Source organism: Grammomys surdaster, unplaced genomic scaffold (assembly GCF_004785775.1).
Source record: "Grammomys surdaster isolate TR1022 unplaced genomic scaffold, NIH_TR_1.0 62, whole genome shotgun sequence".
Classification (NCBI taxonomy): Eukaryota; Metazoa; Chordata; class Mammalia; order Rodentia; family Muridae; genus Grammomys; species Grammomys surdaster.
The window spans coordinates 239,721-249,751 of NW_021604564.1; the positions used below are offsets into that span (position 1 = coordinate 239,721).

The 10,031-nt window shown below is 51.1% G+C and overlaps 1 protein-coding gene across 1 annotated transcript; it reads right to left on the minus strand.

Moving 5' to 3' along the window:
* Positions 1 to 139: 139 nt before the first annotated feature.
* Ubxn6 (UBX domain protein 6) lies at positions 140 to 6,781 on the minus strand. Its single transcript, XM_028764193.1, has 11 exons — positions 6,672 to 6,781; positions 4,890 to 5,053; positions 4,533 to 4,597; positions 4,215 to 4,343; positions 2,658 to 2,755; positions 2,419 to 2,494; positions 1,614 to 1,698; positions 1,317 to 1,536; positions 1,112 to 1,242; positions 885 to 1,033; positions 140 to 623 (listed from the first exon to the last, which is right to left on the minus strand). The coding sequence occupies exons 1-11, from the start codon at positions 6,752 to 6,754 to the stop codon at positions 495 to 497; spliced, it is 1,329 nt and encodes a 442-aa protein (XP_028620026.1). The 5' UTR covers positions 6,755 to 6,781; the 3' UTR covers positions 140 to 494.
* Between the last annotated feature and the right edge of the window lie 3,250 nt (positions 6,782 to 10,031).

Here is a 10,031-nt window from a genome sequence, read left to right on the forward strand (position 1 = left end):
TGTAGGTAGGAAAAGAACCACCCAGGGGCCTCAGAATGATAGTAAACCTAGAGTCTGTTGGTTGACTTGTAGGATAGGATTCACACTGCCAGCTCTTCCACAGCCATGGTGCTGTGGCTCTGATGAAACACTGGGAGGCTGAGTCTAAATAGCCTGTTTATTTGGGGTTTGTAATTTAGGAATTACAGCTCCATGCTTCCAGCTGCCTCCATCCCAGCCTGTGAGGCTCGTGCCCATACTATACACCTGCTCTGTCACAGCAGTGTCCATCCCACCTGTGCTGCATTCCAAGATGGCACCAGGGGGTTAAGGTTCCACATACCTCAGTACAAGCCTGTCCCTTGCAGTCCACAGAGAATTCAGCCCCTGAGATGGGACCTTGTTCCCAACTCTATTGCTACGAGTGTCCTTTCTATTGCTGGGGGCTCAGAGGAAAGGAACGGGTGTGGGAAGAGCATGAGACTGGAGCCACAATGGGCCAAGCCTGCATTTATTCAGGAGAGTTGCTCGATGGCTCCAAGCAGCTCGGGTCTCAAGACAGAGTTTGCTGGCTCAACTCCTGCTGCCCTCATATCCTCCAACACTGAAGCATCCCAGGAGAAGGTAAGCAGGGCAGAAGGTACCTGCAAGGCAGGCAGAATGTCACCTGGGATGGAATACCCCCTATGATGACCTGTCCCCATGCTGCCACCACCCTTTAAAGATACCCTCCCCATCTTACAGAATGAGAATGAAGGCAATGAGACAATATGATCCCGTCAAAGGTGACAGCACCTCCACACACACCCCTGGGAGTGGGAATTTAGTCCAAAATGCTAGACTCTGACATTCAGTGCCAGGGGCCTTTCAAAGGGGGTAATCCCATGAGCACAGCCCCAGCTCACCAGCCCGCATTCATTCAGGGCCAGAGCTTCATTCTCCTCCAGCTTCTGCCCACCGGAGGCCCTCAGCTCAAAGGGCAGCCAATCGTTCTGTAGCGCCTCCCGCACAAATCGGAAGAGCACGGATAGCCTCTCTCGGGCATAGAAGGTCCCTGCAGGGCACAGCAGGGCATGAGCTAGAGGTAGTGCGGCCAGATCACCACCTACCCTGGGCTGGGGTGGTCAGGCACCTTGCAGTAGACAGCCATCTGGAAGGCGCACGCGCAGAAGGGCATAAGTATACTTGCGCAGCTCCCGCTGCTCCTCCTTCTCCCGCATGGCTTTGGTCCTGAGTGAGCTCAGCCGCTCCACCGCCTCAGTTCTGCTTGGGGAAGAGCGTGGTCAGACCTCCCAAGCTATTGCCCCACGAACTGCCCCCTCCTCAGAAGGGCCTACCTGAGTCTCTGCTCGCGCTTCACCTCCTCAGCTGTGAGGCTAAAGAAATCTGAGGGAAGCTCAAAATGTGAAGCCAGGGCTGAGGGGCGGAAGACTCGGAGCTGCCGATCCAGGGTGGCCCGCACAGGCTCCGCACCCAACAGCTGCTGCTTGTGCCGCTCCAGGTTCTGTGGCTGCGCCCGTGCATCCTCACCCAAGATGTAGAACTCCTCCTGGCCCTCTGCAGAGGTGTAACAGCTGTCTTCATGTCCCACATGCTATCCCTGCCCCCTCCCACCTGCCGGGCCGCCCTCTCACCCTGATCCGGCACAGGCAGGGTCACCTTCTTGAAGCCAATGGCTTCAAAGAACTCGTGGCTCCCCTCAAGGCAGTTGATGCGCTCCTGGGGATAAGGCACACATAGGTCACCCAGGTCGCAAGGCCAGGGCCTACCAGCGATAGGTTGATACCAAGCAGCCCCCACTGGCATCCACTGGTCTTCAACAGGCTGAAGCCCCAACAGCTGGTGAATAGTTCTGGAGATGACGTTCCCCCATAATGGTTTTGTGGTTGGGAGAGGCTGTACCCACAAAGTAAGCCTCATGTCTGCATTTGTAGGATAAATGTGGAGGGTGACTTCTCAAAAGTATTCAAAATAAAGAGAGGCCACTCCAGGGAGCCAGGTTTCCAACCCCAGTGAGTTTTAATCATAGGCACATTACTGTGGTCAAGATCCTATACTCAAAAAATTCAAAGAACAGGGCTGGTGACAGCTAGGTAAGTAAAGATGTGCCACCAAGTGTGACGCCTTTGTTCCAGGACCCATGTGGTAGAAGGGGAGTCTACTCCCCAGGTCTTCTTTCCGCCACACAGGAAGTGGCTTGTGTACCCACCTGTAAATTAAATGTGTATATGAAAGGAAAGATGAGTGATGAGCTCCATGCCTGTGTCCTAGCACGTCGGGATCTGAGTCAGTGCTCAGCTGACTCCAGTACTGGGTCAGGGGTCAGGTTGGACTATACAGTGAGACCTGGTCTCAACAACAACTAAAGTAAAACACACAAAAAACACTGCATGCCACCCACCCCATGCCCAGTGACCAGAGGACAGCCATAGCAGCTACCTGGAACACTTTGTTCTGCAGTTTGATTTTCTGGTACTTTTCTTCCTCTGGGTGCAAATGGATGTTGTCCAGGTACCTGGGGAGGGGAAGGGGAAAGGGGGAGAGCCATCTGACTTCACTGTTTTTACACTCAGCTCCTCACACAGCCAGGGTGAGCCTGGTGCCCAAAGCACAGGGAGTCTACACCATAGCCCCGAATGCTCAGATCTCAGATCGCTTGGGTAAACAGGCTCACTTACTTGGCAATAGTATCCACACCCAGCTTCACTCGGTCCCGGTCTCTATTGAATGTATGTATCTTCATGATGGAGGCAGCCACAGGGTCTGTGGAAAAGTGCTGGGGGAGAGGACAGCATGCTGAGGACCCCATAAGACTGCTAGGGAACGGGAAAAGGGACAGCAACTGCATCCATTGGCTCTCAGGCCAAGCCCGCCATAAGTGATAGAGAACAAAGAGCATGCCTTCAGTAGAGACCACTCTTGCCTCTTCCAGGATGAGGAAAAGGCCAAGCAGGTGACAAGCACATCCCTTTGGGATTCCTGGGGCCCTTGTGGCCATATAGCTGTGTGCTTTAGCACCACAGCACCTGGCTGAGGTCTCTATGTCCACCAGTTATGCAACTCCCAGGTGCTGGGTTAAGCTAAGACTAAGGTAGCCACAATCGGTGTCAGGTAGCAAAGAGGGACACAAGCCTGTCATTAACATCAGCAAATCAGAATAGCTAGTATGATGCTGGAACCCAGGAAGACACTATAGTGGGGCTGTGGGATAAGGCAGCATTGGGGCTGCTAGTCATAGGCTATAGTCAAGAAGACCCAAATTGGGGAAAGCCAGACAGTTCCCAGAAGGATGAAGCCACAAGTCAAAGGATATGAGACCTCTGGCAGCTGAGAAAGACAAATCTGGAGCCTCCATTAGGGACTACCCTTCCCAACCTGAATTTAGATCAGCAAGTTGGACTCCTTACACAGAGCTCAGGACAAGAATGTGCACACCTGAAGCTGCCAGGCACTGTCAAAGCTGGGTGCAGGTATGTGCGTCCTCTTACTCCCAGTTTTTTGTGTAGCACAGGCTGGCCTAAGATTCACAATCCTGCCTCAGCAGGAAAACAGGAATGTACCACATCTGACTTATGTTTTCTGAGTCTTCTATTCTCTATGCCTCATGAGTATAAGGCAGAAACCTTTCCAGGTACAGTGGTCTGAAGAAGATGGCTCTGACAGGCTCCTATATTGGGATGTTTAGTCATCAGGAGTGGCACTATTTAGAAGGATTAGAAGGATTAGGAGGAGCTGGGCGGTGGTGGCGCACGCCTTTAATCCCAGCACTTGGGAGGCAGAGGCAGGTGAATTTCTGAGTTCAAGGCCAGCCTGGTCTACAGAGAGAGTTCCAGGACAGCCAGGACTACACAGAGAAACCCTGTCTCGAAAAAAACAAAAACAAACAAACAAAAAAAAAGGATTAGGAGGTATGGCCTTGCTGGAAGTGTGTCACTTGCAGATGGGCTCTCAGGTTTAAAAAGCCCATGGCAGGCCATGTCTCTGTCTCATCTCTGTCACATCAGGATGTATGGTATTCAGCTACTCCAGTTCAGCACCATATCTGCCTGCCTGCTACCATGCTCTCTGCCATAACAGACTAACCTCTGAAACGAAGCTAGTCCCAATTAAATACTTTGTTTTGTAAGAACTGCCTTGACCATGGTGTCTCTTCACTATAATAAAATAGTAGACTAGTGACTAAGACCCCAGGCTTGATGGGCATTCATCCAGTAGCTGGAGCACAGGCCACTCACCGACAGGATGGCCTGCTTGATGTGGGCATCCCGCTGGTCCCTCCTCAGGGTGACACCTGTGAGTGGACAGATGAAGAACACACCAGGAACTGCCAAGTGGGGAGAGATTTCCTCCTTGGGCTCAAGTACCTGAAGATAGAATACAGGAGGCTCTTATATATAGCTGGCTGGACATATAGGCACATGGCTGTCACCCCTCCTTCCCAAGGGTCTGTCTCCTCCCCAATGCCACAGGGTACGGCTCATATGCATGAAGCTCTCCCTTCCCAGCCTCTATACTGCCCCAGACCATTGGGCAGTCCCCAGCAGATACCTTACCGAGTTGGTCCCAGGAGCTCCTGGATTGTTGCTGGAGGTGGCTTCCGCCTGAAGTTCCTTTCTCACTGAGAGTAGGAAGGTGTGATGTGGACAGAGTAAGAACCCCAGCCTGAACCCAGAGGCTGAGCCATACTCCTCACCCTCCACTGAGGGTAGAGGGGGTGCTGGTCTGAGAGCTAGCAACCCTCCCTGCCAATGCTCCAGGAAGTAGAGTGTAGTCCCTGTCTTATCCAAGTCTCCATTCAAACAAGAACCAATGGTGTCTCCTGCCACATGGCACCCATAGCCATGGTGGACCCTTTCCCATTGAATTCAGGCCCCCCCCCCCCCCCGGGTGCCACCTAGAGCAGAACTCACCCTGGTTCCGGATAGAGTCCTGAGATGTAGGGCCCCGAGCTCGAGGCTGCTTCTGTTCAAGCCGGGCCAGGGCAGCAGCAGCAGCCATCTGTGCCTCATCAGTGGGGCCCTGACGGGGCTGCCGGAGGGACAGTTGTGGCGACTTTCCTTTGGAGGTTTTCTCCCTGGACAGACACGGGGACCCAAATTTTCAAAAAGGTATAGAGGAATTTTAATCAAGCAACATGGCTACTCTGACAAGGGATCACATCCAAACATGTGATGTGGGAGGAATGCAGACATGCAACAAATCTTTAATCTCTCTGGATGGAATACAGACAGACCCTTCCTACGTATCTTTAATCCCTAACAATGTAGGTAAGGTTAGTTTTTAGAAGGAAGAAGTCATGTTTGAGAGTGGCATCTAATTGAGGGGCAGACAAAGTAATGAATCAGAGAAAAATTTGATAGAATGAGTCAGGGATAGATTACACCCAACTCTGAGGAGAAGAGACAGGAAAGAGAGGACTTAAAAGGCAGCACAGAGAAAGAGTTAAAGCAGTTCAGTGCAGTTCAGAGGCAGGTTGCAGCTAGAGAATAAGAAGGAACCAGAAGATTGGAAGAGATTGTCAGACTTAGTTTGAGCCCAAGCAGAGCAATTCAGTGAGAAGTTGAGAGAAGTCAGACTGAATTAGTCAGCTTGGTAAATTATATTGTACAGATGCTAGAAGCTTCCTGGGATAGTTGTTAGAACATGGGAGGAAATGCTCTGGGCTCAGCCCAAGCAGTGTGTTCACACAGCTTGGGTACAGCTCTTATCACTTCATCTGAGGAAATAAAAGTGACACTTTTATAGAGGTGCACAGATCAGGGACACTGGACCTCCAGACACCATCTCCTCCAGTATCAACTCCTGGCCTGAGGATCCTCAGACTCTCCATGTTCCTCTCATCATGGAAGCTGCCCCACCATTTATAGCTGTACCCTGGTGTGGCTACCTCCCTCCTTGCACTGGCCTGCAGGCCCCTACTCCGCCCACTCAGCCCCAGTTCCTGGTTGTCATGGGGCCCACAGTCCCCCACATATGTGTCCTGCAGACTACTCCCTGGTAGCATGTAGCTGTCTCCTAGCTCCACCTCATCCCTTCTGGGCAGCTCCAACATGCCTTACCCCTCTCCAAAACATAAAAGTTCTCCGGTGCCTCCAATACTCCTGGGAGTACCCCAGCTGCCAAGGCCCCCCACAAAGATCCCATATCTCCTCCTTCTGGCACCCCAACCACTCAACAAGAGTCTGGAATTCTCTGGTTTCCACACTCCTCCAAGACGCTCCTATAACCCTCTCTCACTCCCCAACCCCTCCCAGAGTACCACACAACCTCTCACTGTCTCTCACAGACCTCCTGCCCACATTTTCTCTTAGGTCCTTCCAACCCACGCTCCGCCAAGGCCTCACCTTTAAGCGGCTCTTCCCTTAGCTCCACTCTGGGCATTGCCTCGCCCTTTCTCATCACCCCAGGACCAAGCTGTGACCAAAGCGCCCTGGCCACCACCGCCCACCGGTTCCCCCACACCTAACGCCCCGCCCACCTGTGCTACGCCACACACTGCCCTCCCCTTCTGCCCCGCCCTCCTCTTAGGCTCCGCCCTCCTGTCGTAGACTCTTCAGTCCCGCCCATCTCCACAGCCCGCCCTCCCATCTGCTCTGGCTCTGCATAGCCGGGAGGGATCCCTAACACGCAACGGCCGGCCCTTTCGGCTCCCAGGCCTTCGCCCTCTCAGTCGCCTAACCAGCGTTACACACCCTGCGGGATCCGTAAGCTTCTGACCGGGCCCCGCGCTCTTGAACTTGATGTCAGCCTTGATCTCCTGGAAGAACTTCTTCATGGCGGCGGCGGCGGCGGCGGCGGCCCAGCGGCGTGGGCCGCGGGGCGGAGGGCGCAGGGCCCGGGTGGATAAGGAGCAGGCGGCCAACCACCGGAAAGAAAATATCGCGGCGACGGAAGTCCCGCCCAGCGCACGTGACAATCGCCTTGTGGCACCACGCGGGCGGGGCGCCATCTTCCTGTCTGCGGACGCCGTTGCCGGGGCGACAGGCTCCCCTCCTTCAAGACCGCGGCAGTCTCCAAGGGAACTTAAGAGAGCATGCAGACACCGAGCAGCCTGGAAGTGTCCCCAGAGCTACTGGAACTAGGGTGGATGTCAGTAGTTCAAGTCCAGTCTGTACTACAGAGAAAATGAATACGGGTGTGCTGTACAGGAGCCTGAAATGTGCTCTAAGAGGACAAGACAGAAAGGAGCCGACAGAGAGGATCGATTCAGGCAAGGTCAAAGCTGGCCTGGACTATAATGCTATCTCACAGGACCGCAGTTGGAACAGGACTTGGTCACCATGTGCAAAGCTGAGTTTTGTCTCCTGCAACACTTCCATCTCATGTGGTGTGTACACTCAACAAAAAGAAGATGCTCTGGACTCAGGCTTTGTAGAACACTGTCGTTCATTTGAAAAACAGCCATCACCAGGCAGTGGTGGCGCACGCCTTTAATCCCAGCACTTGGGAGGCAGAGGCAGGCGGATTTCTGAGTTTGAGGCCAGCCTGGTCTACAGAGTGAGTTTCAGGACAGCCAGGGCTACACAGAGAAACCCTGTTTCGAAAGATCAAAAAAAGAAAAGAAAAGCAGCCATCATCTACATCAGGGCTACTGTGACTGTGCAAGAGGCCCCCAAAATCATATACTTCACTGTTGATGGTCACTCACTAGGGGATGGGGGGAGTAGGCCATTGGACACTCACCTCAGATTCCAGGAGCTCTCCCGCACCTCCTGTCTGTGTGCATGTAATTTTTCCCTAATTGCACATGGCATTATTGTCTCAGTGGACCATGTAACTGAAGTGGCTATGGGCAAGCTTTCATCTGTGCTGGTGTGAAACTGTCAGGGATACAGCAGCTTTGGGGGCTATCAAGGCTGTTAGTAATCTTATTATTTTTGCCAACCATTAGACCCCAAGATGCACAAAGCTGAAGGATGGACACCCTGGTGACTTCAAGGAAACAAGCTCCATAGCTGGAGGAGAGCAGGGGAGGCATTTGATGAGAACTGAGGATGACTGGTTTCCAAGAGCTACAGTGAAAAAGGAGTGGAACACCTTAAAGAAGGCAGCCAGGAAGTGCTCAGTACCAGGACATGATGTTTTAGTCCTTTGGGGAAAAAAAATTGAGCCAGCCACTGGTGGCACATTCCTTTAATCCCAGCACTCAAGAAGTAGAGTCAGGCTGAACCTGGTCTATAGATTGAGTTCCAGGACAGCCAGGGCTGAAAAAAAAAAAAAAAAAACCTGCCTGGGAAAAAGAAAGAAAAAAAAGAAAGAAGATATATATCTTTTTTGGAGACAGAGTTTTACTATGGAGATCAAGAGCTACCTGTTCCTACTTCCTGAGTGCTGAGATCATAGGTGTGCACCACCAAGTTCCCCAATATATATGTCGGAGGGAGGCAGGCAGAGAACAAAGGAGGAGCTTTATTCTTGTGAGACAGGGTCTCTCCCTGAACCTAGAGCTAGGCTGGCAACAAACCCCAACCAGCTGTCCTCCCATCTCCACCTGGGCAATTTTTCTGTTTCTTTCCTGAATACTGGGCTGACAGGCTTACGTGAGCCAATTCTCTGTCAACTTTTTAGGTCCTGAGATGTCCCTACAGCCTAGACAAACCACCTTTATTGGTTTGTTTTTCTTTGAGATCATACATAGATTAAAAAAAACAACACAGGAATAAAAACAGTTGTTTATGGTATAAGTCAGAATTCTAGTGTGGAAGCTCCAAGGAATCCCAAGAACCAGACACAGTTCAAGATAGGATGTCACTAACTATCCCTGGCCACATTGGACATGTTACATTGTGGACCCTGTTTTACAGCTAGAGAAACTGAGGCACTTGGTATCCAATGTATATTTTACTCAGCATGGAATATTTTGTGACACTAAGTACATTAGGTACTCAACACTTTGTAAATAAGAAAAATAAGCATCCTGGGAATGGGGCTCAGAGAGTGAAGAACTCACCTACTCTAACATGCAAAACACCCAGATTCAATCCCCAGCACCGATTAAGCCCTAGGGAAATAGAGTCAGGAGATCAAAAGTTCAACTTCAGCCTTGGGTCCATAGCTATTCACAAAGTAGCCTGAGCTAAGATCAGGTCATAAAAATAAACAATTACTAAGATACAGTATAAAATTAAGTAAAATAAAAATGGCTAGTGAAATGGTCATTGAATGAATTACTTTCCCTGTGAGCCTCAGGTGAAGGAAGAGGACTGGCGCGGGCTCCACAAAGCTCTATACATACGCTGTAGCATACATGTTTGATCCAGGATTGGGGAGTCAGAGGCTGGAATACATCTGTGAGTTTGACGCCAGCCTTGTCTGTTTGTTTGTTTGTTTGCTTTTTCAAGACAAGGTTTCTCTGTGTAGCCCTGGCTGTCCTGGAACTCACTCTGTAGACCAGGCTGGCCTCGAACTCAGAAATCCGCCTGCCTCTGCCTCCCAAGTGCTGGGATTAAAGGCGTGCGCCACCACTGCCTGGCTTGACAGCCTTGTCTACACAAGGAGTTGCTGCCCAGTGAGGTCGGCAGGGTGAGAACCTGTCTCCAAATAATAAAGAATAATAATTAAAATACAAAATGTCAAAGTATAAAGGTGCTGTAACTATAAAATGAAAACATGTAATGTATTATAGACAACAACAACAAAAAAAATCCCAAATTTTAAAATAAACAAGCGAGCCCTGCCCTCTCTTGAGGCCCTCCCCTTCCTCCACCAACTCCTTGCGGGATTTTGTTGAGTTCTGTTGAACTTGTCTTCCTGTCAAGCATTGGTCGAGCGATAGCCAATGGGCTTCATAGTTGCACTGATGTCCTTCTGGAAGGCTGTCATTAATCTGTCTTCTACGCTGATTGGTTATATTTCGTGGGGATGACTCCAATGGGCTGTTGACTACTGTTATGTATGTCTCGTCCTCACTAGGCCCCGCCCCACGGCTGCTTGTTATTAGTTTCAGTCTTCCTTTTACTCTGGCCTCTTATGGCTCTTTAAACCACGCCCCCTTTCCCTATCTACGCTCCTGTCTAAGCGTCTAATTCATGTAATGCCCTTCACCCCGCCCC

What these genes read in the sequence shown, in the direction of transcription:
- Ubxn6 (XM_028764193.1), bottom strand. Translation starts at nt 6,754, where the DNA reads ATGAAGAAGTTCTTCCAGGAGATCAAGGCTGACATCAAGTTCAAGAGC. An exon ending in AAGCTTACGGATCCCGCAGG is followed by an intron (nt 5,054 to 6,671) that starts GTGTGTAACGCT and finishes GTGTCTGTCCAG; the next exon opens with GGAGAAAACCTCCAAAGGAA. An exon ending in GGTGTGGATACTATTGCCAA is followed by an intron (nt 2,495 to 2,657) that starts GTAAGTGAGCCT and finishes TCCCCTCCCCAG; the next exon opens with GTACCTGGACAACATCCATT.